The 16,400-nt window shown below is 30.4% G+C and overlaps 3 protein-coding genes and 1 long non-coding RNA gene across 8 annotated transcripts in view; 2 read left to right on the top strand and 2 right to left on the bottom strand.

The window, feature by feature from the left end:
- Positions 1 to 895, top strand: part of LOC114938735 (putative chitinase 10) — a 16,913-nt gene extending 16,018 nt beyond the window's left edge. Inside the window, exon 23 of the mRNA XM_085486804.1 lies at positions 216 to 895. Coding sequence (XP_085342930.1) covers positions 216 to 377 — 162 coding nt within the window. The 3' untranslated portion in view covers positions 378 to 895. The remainder of the gene's footprint in view (positions 1 to 215) is intronic.
- LOC114938736 (uncharacterized) overlaps positions 1 to 7,612 on the bottom strand; it is a 25,651-nt gene extending 18,039 nt beyond the window's left edge. For all 4 annotated transcript variants that reach the window (XR_003821115.2, XR_014925667.1, XR_014925668.1 and 1 more), the window contains exons 1-3: positions 7,476 to 7,612; positions 6,199 to 6,286; positions 5,062 to 5,199 (exon numbers count right to left, since the gene is read on the bottom strand). This is a non-coding gene — a long non-coding RNA (uncharacterized LOC114938736). The remainder of the gene's footprint in view (positions 1 to 5,061; positions 5,200 to 6,198; positions 6,287 to 7,475) is intronic.
- Positions 4,341 to 14,394, top strand: LOC114938730 (solute carrier family 2, facilitated glucose transporter member 5). 2 transcript variants are annotated; one of them, XM_029312792.2, is made up of 8 exons: positions 4,341 to 4,513; positions 8,103 to 8,173; positions 9,791 to 9,922; positions 10,041 to 10,314; positions 10,479 to 10,769; positions 10,900 to 11,306; positions 11,488 to 11,759; positions 11,846 to 14,394. In XM_029312792.2, exons 1-8 carry the CDS (start codon positions 4,483 to 4,485, stop codon positions 11,943 to 11,945), a joined length of 1,578 nt encoding a protein of 525 aa, XP_029168625.1. In that variant the 5' UTR covers positions 4,341 to 4,482; the 3' UTR covers positions 11,946 to 14,394. The 2 variants fall into 2 exon arrangements, with proteins under 2 accessions (XP_029168625.1, XP_029168626.1); XM_029312793.2 differs by lacking the exon at positions 4,341 to 4,513 and adding an exon at positions 7,770 to 7,927.
- Positions 12,331 to 16,400, bottom strand: LOC114938732 (solute carrier family 25 member 35). The gene is given in 6 exon segments (XM_029312796.2): positions 12,331 to 12,669; positions 13,266 to 13,380; positions 14,047 to 14,265; positions 14,536 to 14,829; positions 14,831 to 14,918; positions 15,955 to 16,400. Coding segments are annotated over 6 exon segments (942 nt in total). The 5' UTR covers positions 15,987 to 16,400; the 3' UTR covers positions 12,331 to 12,475.

Here is a 16,400-nt window from a genome sequence, read left to right as displayed (position 1 = left end):
TTCGACAAAGAATCATCTGAAATTTTTCGCACTTATTTAGATACACCATGTATGTATAAAAAGTATATGTATAAATATATATAATAATTATAATAAAAATTTATCTATATAATTATAATTTTATATAAGTATATATAAATAATTATATATAATTTTATATACTATATATACATATACATATTTGATTATTAAACGAAAAACATTTTATCTCTTAGGCCAAGCTGATAAAGGAGCTAAATCTCGGCGGCGGAATGATTTGGTCCATCGACCTAGATGACTTCAAGGACTTATGTGGCTGCGGAAAGTATCCGTTGTTGACGACCTTGAATCGTCAACTCGGAAGAAGGCAGCCAAGTCACGCAACCGATTGCACTTGAGCTGCACATCATTGATAACGCTGCATATCAAAGAACGCGAACTTTATCGCGGTCGTCCATGAGCTTGACCCTTTATTTGGTATAATGTCGTGTAAATTTTTTCATCTACTTTGCGTATCACGAATTCCAATCAAAATATTTACTGTCATAAAAGTACAAACGCTGTGGCTTCAGCAACTTTTTTTTCAATTTAAAAAGTGACGTAGATCAGCTGATCTTATTAATACTTCGCGTGATACTTGTGATAATCACGAATTTTTCTCGGAATACTATGTCGAATAAAGGGTTAATTAAATACAACGTCATTAAGTGACACTAAGTAAGAGTTGCTCAATACAAAATCATCGTTCATCGCGGTCAAACATCTGAAATATTTGACAATAAAGAAAAATCATTTCGAGTGTTGTCTAACTACTGAGCATTGTAAAAGTGATATATATATTAATATTAGACATTCATTCTTACGTGTCATTTTATTTTCTATTTAGGAGAAAATGACAAAATTGATTCAGCTACTAAAATAGAAAGTTTTGGATAATTAGATTTCTGTTAAATATACAAATAAATAACAAATTTAAATACAATATATAAGCGATTAATCGATTATCGCGTTCTCGATTTGTATTATTAGTGCAATGATCTTTAGAAATGTGAGAAAATAAATATATGCTTAAAGATAATGTATATACTTAAAAAAATTTTTTTTTCTTATTGCTTTTTATTTGGACTATTTTTGTTCCAAAGAAAATTTTGTAATTTGAGAAAATAAAAAAAATGTTTATAAATTTATAAGCAAGAGCAGAGATAAAAAAATATGAGAAAAAACAATTAAAAAATTTTTTTATTTTATAGATTATCATAAATATCGTTCTTGTTAATCGCAGTTTCTTATGTCGACCAAAAATCTGTCGAAATATATGTCTGTTTTTTTTTATTTTATTAAGATGTCTATTTTATTATACTGAATGATATTGAATAGAACAGATATCTATTGATATTATAGTATAGTTCCGCATTTATTGAGGATTTTCTCAATGTGTTCGATTGTGCCATAATGAGATACTGATGCTGACAATCAGTACATTTTTTTCAATTTTCTAATAAAAAAATCTGATTTTTCCAAGCGCTGCTGAGAATAATTAAAAAATCATGCGAATTAATATTCTTTATCTTCTGAATTTTTCTGAATAGTATATAATTTTTCTGATCTTTATTTGAATAGCAAAGATAGGCACATTCTAATCAATTAATCAAACACGCATAGTAACAATGTAAGAAGTCAGCACAAAAAACCTGATAAAACCCGGATTATATAATTTTGATTTTTTATATGACAGATGCGGAACAATGCAGGTTTGTAATAATGATCGCGTGATCATTATTGATGATTCCATTATCATAATAGCATTACATAAAAAATTACAAAAAAAATTGTATTATCCTCAACAATTAATATAAAAATAATATAAATTATTTTGCATAATTTGTGGCATCGAACTCTATACACATTATAAATCCATCGATAATTTTTCAGATAATTTTGCGTTTTATTTAATTGTATTTGCACCGATTATCAAGTTTCTTACGATCAGCTGATCGATGTCAGTTGATTAATGGAGGGAAAAAATACAATTAGGTTTGAGAAACGTAAATAAATCTTGGGTAATGTTCCACAATCGCAAAATTAAAAATCCTCACAATAGATAAGATATTACGTACTGTACTATATTAATACATTATAAGACGTATATGTTTGCTTAATAAATAATTGCGACACTCTTCCGGATGACGTGAATGAAAAATGACGCTTTGTAAAGAGAAAAAAAGAAAAAAAAATAACGTATGTGCATCGAAGATTTTCTCTTCCTCTGACATGCGTATATATTTTCACGTCACCTGAGAAGATTAATTTCCTCGTTCTAATGTAAGTGTTCTGTAATTAAGATTGTAATCAAGATTTTTTCTCACGATCAATGCGTTTGTCAATTATACGATAGATTGGTCGATTCTCACGAAAATTATTAGAGAATTAAGTTTTTAAAACACGACTGTGAAAAAAGAATGATAAATTACATGCGATGACTGTTTATAAACATATCACTGGCAGGTATATTATATGTATGTTCATAAATAACATTCGCTGTAATTGAGAAAAACATTAAAAAAAAATGAAATAGCTGTGTATAATATAATTATCCCCAAGATAAAATAAATTTAATTGTTTCAAAAAAATAATTTAATTAAATTATTAATTATAATATGTAACTAAATTATTAATTTGGAATTTTAATTATTAAAAATTATTAATTTATTTTTAAAAATTTTATAATTTAATAATTATTAAAAGGACAAGATTCAAGCAAATTCGTGCATCGCAAATTTCAAATTAAATCAAAGTCTTGTAAATGAATTGAATTATATATTGCTTATCGCAAAAATGCTTAATAATTCTTAATAATATTAAACGATATACATTTAAAAGATATTAGAAGATATCTAATATAATCATGCATAATATTATTATACATAATTTCTATACAATCGAATCTTTCTACGAGAAATAGATAGATGTTTTCAATAAATACATATTATATTCAACAAATCTATGATACAGTCGATTACTGCTAATTAATTATCTTCAGAGTATGATGAAAGTCGTCTTTAATTAATTTTTTAATTAATTAATTCTACGATCGAGGCCTTATGATTTTAATCAATCGCTTTTTATTCTTTAATAGAAAGATTACGATTTTATAACTACGGTTATTTTTTCATGGATCAGAAATTGTCACAAGAGGAAAGTGAATTTTTCGAACTGTTGAGGATATACTTTCCGATAATATATGATACAAAATACTTAATATGAAATCGTGCAAGAATTTGAAAAATAATTTGCAAGAAGCATTTGATAATAATTAATTTTTAATCATTAATAATTTATCTCGAATATTTCTTTTTATTTGTAGCCAAATTAATGAAAAATTGTGATTCAAATTTTTATTACATAATTATTTGATTCAAATTCCGCGATAAAATTTTTTTATATATAACAATATAAAATTATATAAAAATATATAAAATTATACACACACACACATATATAATCGCAAAATTATATATAAATATGTCCATACATAATCCCATACAGCACAGATTATTGCAAATATATTGCAGCAACGTTGCAATGTTGCAAGTTGCAATGCAACATTATAAAGACATTGCAGAGATATAAGTGCACAAAATTCCAGCACACTTGTAGCAACATGACATTAATATTTCGGAAATATTGCATGTAATCCAAATTCTATAATTTATATATTGTAATATATATGAATTAACTACAACGTATTTTCATTAATGATTTATTTACATTTATATACCTGTATATGCAACATTAGTTTATGGTTGCAATAACAATACATTATTGCAAACTCATAACATATTGCAATATTGTTGTAATATTTTGTTGCAATCTTCCAAAAAGCGGACATTTTAACATTGCTGCAATTCAACAGCAATGATGTAGCAACATTTTGCAGTGAATTTGCAATATTGCAATATTGCGGTAAAAGATTGTTGTAATGTTTTTGCAATCTTTCGGTGCTGTATGGGATTAGATAAAAATGCTTTTTATATATAATTATATAATATAATATATATAAGTAATATTATATATACAATAAATAAATATTCCTTTATATATATAAATAGACATATTTACATATATCTAATTTTACGATTACATGTATATATAATTATACAATAATTTATATATAATTATATATGAAAAATTTGTTCCTGGGATATTTCTGAATGAAATTCGAGAAGCAGCAGTGCATTTGCATGCAATGAGTCTTGAAATTTGATGTCTGTAACATAAGAGTACGATATGGAGCCAATACTGACTGTCTACCTCTATCATCAACCGATGATACACACAACTGTGACAACATCGGCGGCATCGTGCTCGTGCCAAGAGACGCAGAAAGGAATGCGTAGCTGTTAGTCGGGCCGCAGTCCGCGTCGACGGTGGTTGACATTTTTATATTCATCTCGAGAAAACCGCGATTGCAGCGACTTTTGTTTATACGCGCTTTGCCGGACGATGAAAGACGACCCGATGGACGAAAATCAAGGTACGTCACATCAACGTCAGAAAATAAAAATTTAAAAATATTTGTATAACATATACATAAAAGAATTGAATAGAGATCTCCTATAAGAGAAAACCCCAGAGCTCTTACAAGAATTCCTTTATAAAATATATATAAATATAATAAAAGGTATATAATAGAAATTAAATTTTAATTTTTAATAATACAGCATACGTCAAATTTAAAACACTATTTCCATTCGCTCTTTAAATAAATAGTTATGTATAAATGTAGCGTATAAATCTTTATTTATAATTATAATAGATGTTCAACGATTTTAAAATTAAAACGGAATTCGCATCTACTATAATTCTCAATAAAGGTCTTTTAGAATTTTTGTAAATTTTTTTACATGTATATTTAGTAAAGAAATTCGCCGGTTTTCAAAAACGAAATTCTAATTGTAGGTTTTCTTATGTAAAATATTTATAATCAACTTTGCGAAGTGTTATTTATACACGTATTAATAATCAATATATCGCTATAAGATTGTCATAAGAAATCAAAAAATTATTATAAGATTCTCTTACCGAAGTTTGAAGCTAAATTCCTCGATAAGATTTTTTGTACCAGTCCATCATTCAAATCGCAACTGCGTCACGAAAACGTCACTTGCAATGATGCAGCGATATAATGATTAAGTGATGTGAAGAAAGCCATCAAAGCATCTATTTAAAGAAGATTAATTTATATTTATTACATTAGCAATGCATACTTCAATATAAGAATTCATATTTTTTTAAAGAAAAACACAACTACAAATAAAATAGCATCTACTATATAAAACGAATTATGTAAGTGCAATGTGTATATTTATTTTATCGGCGAACAACAAAAACTCGTTTGCTATTTTTGCACACTCGTCTGTTTAAGGATAGATATATATATATATATATATATATATATATATATATATGCTATATACATCCAGATAATATATGCATTCTGTATTCATATTGTACTCATATTGTACTCATATTTCTTAAAACATGATGACAAAAATAGACACAGGTGCAGGCTCATATGCTACTTAAAACACGGACATATGATATCTTAAAAATGTTTGCAAAAAATGTCATTATGAGTATACATGAATATGCTCAAATTAATATATAACTCACATTTTTCATCATATATGTATGTAACTGTGCTCATAATACCTATCATCAAAATATGATTACAAGACATACAATACATTTCAATCATATCAGAAGATCATGATGAAATCTGATCATCAGGCATTTCTATCTGGGCATATGTTGTAATATTTTTTGCGTGAAGGAATACTAATCTAATGCGTGAAACGTCACATCCGCGTTCTCTGATATCAGTTTTATTCTGTTTAAGGATGTATATATTGATATACATATGTTGCAATATTTTTTGCGTAAAGAAATATGTGTCTAATGCGTAAAACGTCACGTCACGTCCGCGTTTTCTGATATCAGTTTTATCAATATATTACCTACAACGTGAAATTATACGCCTGAACGTGTCTCTTTATCTATTTTTGCTTGGAAAATGTTCGAACTTTGCTCGCGAATCTGCAAAGTCTGATATTTTTGCAAAGATTGTACGACATACATATATTAACATATCGAAAACAGGTGAGCTGTGAATGATCCAAAGAGCAAACTCCGTAATTAGTCATCAAACAACCGTTTTACCTCCACTCTTTATATCGTGACTGCCATTATTGTTCGCCTCGCGTTCTGCATTCCACGTTCTTGAAGTGGAAGGATGAAGTGAATGTATCTGTAAGGAAGAAAGAGACGAGTTAGAGACAAAATTAGGTTGTAGCTAAGAAAAGGACGGAGAGATTTCATAGCTTATTAAAGCGAGATAGACTGCGATGTTTTATCGTCGAAGAAACTTCTATATCTTATTATGAAGAAAGTATTAGAAATTGAGAAATGCAACTGCAAACTATAAATTTCGACAGTCTTTTATATTATGTTTATTTTCGTAAATTTACATTAATTTATTGAGAACTCTAGAACAAAACAAAACTGATCTAATTCATATTTATCTAATTCATTTATTTTTTAATCAATATACATTATTAAAATTTTTATTAAATTTAATAAATATTTTAATAATATATTGATTAAAAAATAAATATGTAAATTTCTACCTCATTCCCAAAATCATATTTATCTAATTCATTTATTTTTTAATCAACACATTATTAAAATATTTGTTAAATTTAATAAATATTTTAATAATATATTGATTAAAAAATAAATATATCTACGCGGGAGTTTTCCATTATGTACATAATTTTAATACCCAAATTTCTATTATTATTTATCTACTATTTACCGAAATTAAATATATATATATATATATATATATATACACAAACACAATATATAAAAATACATATAAATTCTATACATAAAAAATATATTTAAAAAATTAAATATATGCAACTATATATATAATATAACTTTGTGCACCCTTAAAAAATAAACCAAAAATATATATATATATGTGCATTTGAAATTCGAATAACAAACAAAGAAAAAAAGAAAACAATGATGAAAGAAAATAATAAAATCTAAAAAAATAGATATATATTTGACAGACATACATATATACATATTCGACGAGAAAAATTTTAATTTTTCATTTTAACTTTTTTTATATATTCAATTATTCTGCTACTCAAATTCATTTCTAATTAAAATTTTATTTCGGCTGTATTGAAAGAGCGCACCTGTTTCTACAAAATTTATTTATACAATCGAGAGAAACGTAGAATTTTGTTTATATTTTGAAAGGTGCAAGAAATGATAGGTTAAGAAAAAAGCAAACGCAATTTCGTGGCCTTTTATCCGTCTCTATATATACATATATATCTTTATAATTTCTTTCGAGTTTGTTAAAAATCGTACAAAAATGCGGAAGAAAAATAAAACTAAATAAAACAAAAGATACGTACGTGTATTATCACAAAATGACGAATATTATCGCGGAACATTTTTCTTGCGAGATCCTAATTTGCGCCAATTACACGAATACATTAAAAATGACCTGAAGTTGGCGATTATTATAAATAAATATATAAACGAACGAGATAAGCAACCCTTCTCGCTAGAAGCGCAACGTTACGCGATTGGCTGTCAAGTATAGGAAAATTTTCAAATTTCCAAAATTCTCTATTCGACAGCCAATTGCGTGACAACGCGCCTGCAATTTCCTCCGAAAAGCTTCCCTTATTAGTATTACGCTCGCCGTGCCCGAGGGAAGAACATATGTGACGTATCTGTCAAACTCAAACGTCAACACTGCGTTGCGTCCACGATCTCATAATCTCGTGTCGCAGTGCAATCCCCGCTAAGCTGTGTTTATTTTGCCGGTTATCGCGAGACGTAACACGCGATATGACAATAGGTAAAGAATCTCTATCTCCGTTTCTCTCTTGGCTGCAGTCGTTCTAAATTTATTACACGTTCTAAAGGTGAAATATCTACTCGGAGAAGGGAGAAAAGTTAAAAGAACCGCAATTGTCATTAATCATTGTTGTCATTTGCATAAGCGAAAATTAATATTTTCTTTATACTTGCAGAAACGGATGTCTCCGCGCTGTACATCGACGTGCCAAAGGTGAAATCGTTGAATGGAGACACGCGAAAATCCGTAAGTCTTTCCCTTCTTTCCTCGTTTCTTATATATTCTAATTTTGTTCTTAGAGTGTTACTAATTATTTTTGAATCCTTATAAAAAAATATATATAAGCTTTTTATTTCTGTCATATGCTTTAATATTTTTTTTAAATAAACATAGTAATTTATATTCACATAGTTATATTGCTGTCTATGTAATGCTGTGCAATGCATAAGCATTTGGTAAAAATATAATATAGGTGAAAATAAAATATATCTTCTAATTATAAGATATTTAAATTATATTATATTATATAAGACATTTAGTAAATTATTGAGATATGCAATTTGTATCTCTTTTTAATAATAGAAGTTTAAAGTGTACAAATTAAAATAATCAATATTTAGAGAGATTTTGTAAATAAAATATTTCAAAAAAGTGCTGAGATTAAAATATTAAAATGTTGCTAATAAGAGAGTGCTTTGCTAATATAACATTCATAATAATTTATATCAATGCATGGTTTTTAATGGTATCCGCAAACTCCAAAATCTCTACATATATTTGTGAGATTATTATTAAAATGAGATTAAATTTTGACATACACACACACACATCATACATGCATACATATTACATAATCCATTTAATCTTTAATTCAGTCCATTTAAGATTTAATCTTGTTTTAATGAAAAAAGAACATTAATTAGTGTAGATATGTGTGAATATATTTATACAAATGCTTGAGTGCTCTTAAGACAAATAATCTGAGAGAGTTAAAACTTTTCTTTAATAAATTTATAATAATGAATGGTTGGCTGTCTGAACAGTTTACAGGTATGTCCATGGTGTGTGGTTTTATTGAATTTTGTTCCATCATTCTGTCCTGGCTTTCCCATGTTATCACAGATTGGTCTACGAGGGTGCAACACACTTCATATTGCTTACGATGCTTAATTATATGAGCGGTATGGTCTTCTGTTTTTTTCATATCATAATTTTTTTAAGAGATTGGTGAAGCCTCTTACCATTTATAAAGTAGATTATCAGTTATATCTGCTAATTTGATATTGATAAGTTTTTTGAAAATCAGAAATTGTGTAATTGCTCTATATTACTTTTTTCTTTTACAAGAGCAGCAATAAAACAAAAAAAAATTATAGTTGCAATATTTATCAAACATTGATGTAATCTAGCTAACATACATTTCTGTTTTAAGCTGTTTTTATTGATTGTTATATATGAAGCGGATAATATCTGAAGATTTTCATGTGTAATTGGCTCATGATATGAAACAGTCAGAAAATTCAGCTCTTCATCACCATGTAAAAATTTGTATCAAGATGCTGTAAAAATTGTTTACTTGTAGATTATATTAATATAATTCTTATATACTTGCTATTAATTAGATTAATTTGACCAATTGTTATATTGCCAAATAAAGACCTCTAATAAATATTAATAATATTAATTTATCATTATAAGAATTAGTAAAAAGTTCTTCGAATTATATTGCTTTGGTTACGCAGCAATAAATATTTATTATGTGTAATAAATCAGTTCACCTTTTGCTTAAAAGGGACAAGATAGAAATGGACACATTTTTTTGTATAATATAAAGTGAATATTAATATATAATTTCTTTCGTAGGAATATAACAATGCACGCGATGCCGATTCAAGTGGTTGGACTCCGTTGCTGGTTCTGGGTGGTGTCACTTGCTGTCTGGGGTCAGCATTACCAGCAGGATTTAACATAGGTGTTATGAACAATCCTGCTCATGTTCGTAATTTCAATTTGTTATTCTATCAAATGCATAATATTATTGGAAATTATTTATTAATTTATAAATTATCTATTAATTTATAAATTATCTATTAATTTCTTTTTTTACTTGTAGCTTATGAAATCCTTCTGCAATGATAGCATGAGGGAAAAATATAACGCACAATTGTCCAACCATGAGCTGGAGATACTCTGGTCCACCATAGTATCCATCTTTCTAATCGGTGGTGTATCTGGATCTTTGATCGCTGGCTGGCTAAGTGATCGATTCGGACGGAAAGGTGCGCTGAGTGTGGGCAATATCTGCGGAATTGTAGGAGCTATTCTGTTTTTGCTTGTACGACACTTGAACTCGGTCGAGTTTTTCCTGATCGCTCGAGTGATGGTCGGTAAGTAGGAATCGTGGTTTAACTTGGTCTCTTTTTAATTAATGCGAGAATATAATTTCTGTAAGATTTGAATTGAAAAAATGTGAAGATAAATATGAGACCTCTATTGTTTTAATTTGATTTTGGCACGTTCAAGATTTAACAGTCTTTCTAAATGTTTGTAGGACTTTCCGGCGGTTTAGCCACTGCCTTGCTTCCAATGTACATGACGGAAATAGCGCCTATAAAATTACGAGGTGCTGTTGGAGTTTTATGCCAATTAGGTATAACTTGCGGCGTGCTGTTGGGTCAAATCGCCGGATTGAAAACTGTCCTAGGTACTCCTGAATCGTGGCATATCATGTTAGCGTCCTTCTTACCGTTGTGTGTCGCTGCGCTGTTTGTGACCATCGCCTTGCCAGAAAGTCCAAAGTATTTATATATAATAAAGGGAGAACAGACAAAGGCTCTCAAAGGTGCGTATAACGTATAAGTACATTTGCCGAGTGTACTCTGACCTTTGCATAATAGTTCTCCTGAATTTTCAATCACCAGCTGACTTATTGACTTTGCGTCTTCTATTATGAATTCCAATTTCTTTTCAAGAACTCAGTCGTCTGCGCAATATGGATATAATGCTCTTGCAAAACGAGGTCACCAGTTTGCGACAAGAATTGGCGATGAGATCGATGACTGACAGATGGAATATTCAACGTGTACTCAAAGAACCGTCCGTGAGACTGCCGTTGTTCCTAGTGTGCCTAATGCAAGCCGGCCAACAACTCTCCGGTATTAACGCAGTTTTTTATTACTCTAATTCGATATTTCTCGGAGCTGGATTGGGAATTACCGGAGCTGAGTACGCGACTCTGGGTACAGGCGTCGCCAATATTCTCATGGCAATTATCTCTGTGCCGATAATGTCGTTCTTTAGTAGAAGGAAAGTTCTGTTTCTGAGCGGTTACTTATGTGTAGGATGCCTTACAGCTCTGTGTATCTTTATTCTACTAATCGTAAGTATATATGAATAAATTATATTCATAACATATATTATTAAGTTAATAATATATATAAAAATTTTATAATATATATTATAAGTTTTATTATATATTATAATGTATAATTTCGATATAATTTTAATATGATATGGAATAAGAAATGTTTTAAAATTGATTCGTTTCTCTCTCTTGACAGGAAACAGCTTCCTTCATGGCAGTACTTTGTACCATCTCAGTACTCGCGTACGTTATATTCTACGGTATCGGTCTCGGTCCGATACCGTTCTTCATCGGCTCCGAATTATTCGACGTCGGTCCTAGACCTGCCGCTATGTCGTTAGGTAGCGTGTTTAATTGGGGAGGCAACTTTGTCGTCGGAATGTTATTTCCCTCGTTACAAGCCGCGATCGGCCCGTGCGTTTTCCTAATCTTCGCCGGAATCACACTGATCATGGTGCAAGTCAATCGGTACGTACTTATTATTCTACATCGTAGATTTAATGTTTTTCACTCTCCTGATGTAATAAAATTATTGTAAAATATTTTCATTACAGAGTCTACTTGCCCGAAACACGAGGACGAAGTACGACAGAAATAGCGGCAGCCATGACTCGAGGTTTTAAATCGAGACCGAATGCAACATTGACCTCGTAGATCTCTAACGTTTGACTACGTAACTTGATTAGTATTTTTTATAAAGAATAGGTATTTTTTATACAGCTTTTTAATAGAATCAACGAAATCATTATCACGATCTGAATAATAATTCGCGCATTATTCTCATTCAATCATACAATATGTAAATAATGCGACACTATGTATAATTTATTTGAGCACGAGCCAAGGATAGGTGCTCTGAAGATAAATTTTATACGACTATTTATATATATTCTCTATTTCGCGAATATTGAAAATTATAGTGTGTAGAAACTTACACATCGATGATTAGAATACGCGATTTTTACATGTTTATACACCATAACGTTATACGCATACTTAAAAATTTTATATCACAATCACAATATTAAAAAAGAATCACTGCCGATATATGATATCGATTTATTGTAAACAGATGCGCAATATTTAACATTCAGTGAAAAAATTTTATTTACAAAGTTCTTACTTCTGCGATATCTAGAGTAAATATATAGGTATATACAAATTTCACAATACATTTTATGTATTCATGGTCTAAGTTTGCCATACAATTGCTCTAATTTCTCGTAAAACACCAAGCATAGAACTGTATGCGGCGCTATTCTTATCCACGTTGGAAACGTTCCCTTATACAGGCCGGTCAAACCTTCCGTGCGAAATATCTTGATGAGCGCGTCTCCGAGTCCTTTATACAAGGCACCCTTCCCGGTTGCGTCTGTCTCTGTATTTGCAAAACACGTTTTAAACAATTTACGATTTTTAAAATATAATGTATCAAATGTTCTTTATGATACTATTCAAAAACTATTGATATTCTTCAACTTTTAAGCTTATCTCTTTATAATCGATCTTTTATATTTAAGTTCTAAAAGCTTTACGATCAACTTACATATTTATAGTCATGCGTACACATGAGTATACTTTATTGTATTTTTAGTCGCTGATATTAAGTTAGTTATATAATATATTATATATAAAATAATATATATATATATATATTGTATATATATTATAATATATATCATATATATATATTATTTATAATATATAATGTTAGCGTTATAATATGTTATTGCCTATGCGAATGCGTCTTCTGATCGCCAATGCAATACAAAAGAGTATTTTATTATAAGATCTGCGAATATACACGTTCGTTACGAACGAATCTTGTAATTCGACGAGCGTTTGTACCTTGTAACTTGAAATTTTACGCGTCGTTTATTAACATAATAGTACTTAAAAGCATAATCGTGGCCTTCGTTAATCGCGCAACGTTCAATATGTAATAATACAATTTTAATGCGTCATTATACTTACGTTGATTGTACAACCGCGTCGCCAGAACGTCGAACGGCTGCATGGTGACGGCTACGCAGCTGCCTCCGATCGCGGCGGCCAAGAAGGTCAACAATATCGGACGATCTGGAAATATCTGATAAAAATTAAGACCGCTCTCCATTGCCTCGAATCTCTCTGTCTTCAAAATTCGAGTACTTTTTAATATAAAAGACCTCGCACCAAATACGTAGGATTTTGGCTGTAGGAAATTGGCTGTTTCTTCATATGTGTTGTGGCTTATGACTTGCTGAACAAAAGATGTAATAAGCTAAAAAAAGTGCCGATAGTTAACTGATTATAGCCAGTTAAACAACTCACAAAAAGTCCTAGTTTTTTGTGTTTGACTGATTGTAAATCAGTTATCATCTAACTTTGAGCCTATTACATTTTTTGTTCAAGAAGTCATAAGTTACAACATGTGAGTTGATTTTACCGAGATTCAATTTCATGTAGAACTTTATACAGGTTCAAAATCCTCATACTAATCATAAAATTAAATCTTGCTAAGATCAACTGGTTTTCTCATATGTTGTAGCTTATGATCTCTTCTACGAGTTTGATTGAATGTAACTATCTAATATTTAGCTTTGAAGCTATTATATCTTTTGTTCAACAGGACATGAGCTACAACATATGAAAAAAAAGAAGAAAACAGCCAATTCCATCAAAAGCCAAAAATCCTATTTGATGCGAAATCTTTTTCTCATCTCCAGTGTGAGGAGAAATGGTAAATAATAATGGAAGCGATCAAACTATTTACATTCAGTGATCGTAACCAATCGGATGCTAATCCGAAGGTGGTCAACTGCGTCGCCGAGCCGACGAATACGCGGGGCAAGTTAGCGTTCCATCCTCGATATAGGGCCGTGACACCGCCTTCCTGCCATAGAGACTTGAAAGCGTTCCACGATCCCGAGTGATTGTGCTGATAGCCCACAGCGATGGATTTCGCGGATTGCGCTTGTAACTGCGTTTTGACCTGAAATAGTTAATGATTTTAATATATACGGCGATATCGACGCATCGACGTTCTTATTAACTACATTTCTAGGCACACAAAGATATTTATATAAATTAATCTATTAAATCAAGTTTTGCCCAAAGCATATTTCTATGTGTACTGTCTTTTTAATTTTCGATATTCGTCTTTTCAGGTATTAAATATTGTTAATTGTGCATCACAATCTCATCTGATATGAGGTGATAGACCAGTTTCATATGGAGTTGGATCTGGAAAGAGGACAGTTACCAGGTACAACGGACTGCCGAGGACGGCGCCGACGCAGCCGGCCGTGCCGGACACCAGGGTGGTCCGCAGGACATCGGTGTTGCCTCGCGCGTCGACGATCAACTCGTACCTCTGAGCGGACTTGTACGCGCCCAAACGAATACCGTTGAGCACCACCTGGAAAGCGAGTGCGGGCACGAGTCCGGCCTGCAGGGCGAGGACACCCTCGTGCTTGGCTATCAGATAAGCCGCGTGCACGGTGTTCTTGTATATCCTATTGTAAGAACCGCGTGCCTCCAGTTCACCCTGCAACTGCTAGTCGCACCTTCACTACGTCCATGGGGTTCGTGAAGCAGCCGGCGCCTACAGCCGCCAGGGCACCCATCGCGAATTCCACTCCCGGCCTGATAAAATGATAAACAGAAGAGTTAATATATAATAGAATTGAATGCAATTTAATAACAATAAGCTTTCTCTATTTTTATCGGTTTGCGAAAATAAAATATTCTAATGTGTTGAAAAATATTGATTCATGTAATTTTATATAATTAAGTTTTTTAATTAATTTTATTTCTAGTAAAAAATAGAGATAATTTTATACAGAATAGAATTCGCAATCGAATATTTTTAATTAATTTAGTTTTATATTTCGTGCACGTTTTAATAATCTTAATTATGAATTTTAAACTTTATGTGAATTTTATTTATAATTCAAGTTATTTATATTCTTAAAAATGATCGAACATAAATACAATTATAAAAATGCGCGTTCATCACATTATCTATTATATTAAAAATTCTTGAAATATCTTTAATTAGTTTTATTTTTTTTTAATCATATAAATCCATCACACACACACACACACACAAAGTAAAACACAAAACTGGACATTTTTATTTGTACAATTTTTCTTTATAAAATTAATTCTTATTTCTATAATAAAAAAGAATTTTATACAGACTAAAATTCGTAATTAAATATTTTTTAACTATATGCCTTTATAAATGTTTTGTGCGCTTGTAATTTTTTATTATTAATAAAATAAAAATGTTCATATCAGAAATTCTTGAAATTAAAAAAACTTTATTTAATAGTCTTTAAATCATATAAATCCGTCAAAGTAAACTTAAAATTAAAAAATAAGTTTTTAATAATATTTAAAATACAAAATAAAAGATTTTGATATAAAGATTTAGATCGACCTTTGGACTGTTATGGAAACAAAGTTTGGCTCGAACGAACAGAACAACCTAAATAAGTCTAGTATGCTAGTACGTGTCGCTTATAGTCACGTCGAAATAACTGGCCAGATGATCGTTACGTAACAATCACGGGTTTCACCGGTTTGCATAAGACTCCGAAAACGATTGACGATGATCGAATAATGATCGACGAATCGTGACGAAAAATCCGCGGGAAACCTCGTGCACAGAACTCACGGTTTTTTATTGATGCTCGACGTCGTGCTCATTTTTCGGAAGGAAACTGATGTTCCAGGACTTGTTTAACGTTCTGTATGATTGCTTTAAACAATAATATTATATATGTGCTTTACACATATATCATGTGTTTGATGCACTCTCACTATGAGATCAAATCACCGCAAGTCACAACTGGTGCACCAACTCTGTTAGAATTTACATCACATTCCTTTCACATGTGCCCGATAATTATTATCGCGTTTATCAGTTTTACGTCATTAATAATTACGAAATATTATCTTTAAATTGCTTGAAAATATCTTTAATCGTCAGTCTTAACTCACACGCGAACAGAAACTGTTCGAGATCTTTCAACCTTTAATGACTATGTGCTTTCCTTCAAGGTCTGAGACAGAAGTGATGCGTATATGTACATATATGTATGTGTGTTTATATGTATACTG

The sequence above is a fragment of the Nylanderia fulva genome, unplaced genomic scaffold (genome assembly GCF_048542155.1).
Source record: "Nylanderia fulva isolate GAGA-0341 unplaced genomic scaffold, ASM4854215v1 Scaffold48, whole genome shotgun sequence".
NCBI classification, from domain to species: Eukaryota; Metazoa; Arthropoda; class Insecta; order Hymenoptera; family Formicidae; genus Nylanderia; species Nylanderia fulva.
The sequence above is the reverse complement of the archived record's forward strand: the minus strand, read 5'-3'. Positions and strand labels throughout refer to the sequence as shown.

Bases quoted from the DNA above. Each gene is read 5' to 3' on its own strand.
- LOC114938730 (XM_029312792.2), top strand. From the start codon at position 4,483: ATGAAAGACGACCCGATGGACGAAAATCAAG. The intron at 8,174-9,790 runs GTAAGTCTTTCC...TTTCTTTCGTAG, and splicing joins ATGGAGACACGCGAAAATCC to GAATATAACAATGCACGCGA. The intron at 11,760-11,845 runs GTACGTACTTAT...TTTTCATTACAG, and splicing joins ATCATGGTGCAAGTCAATCG to AGTCTACTTGCCCGAAACAC.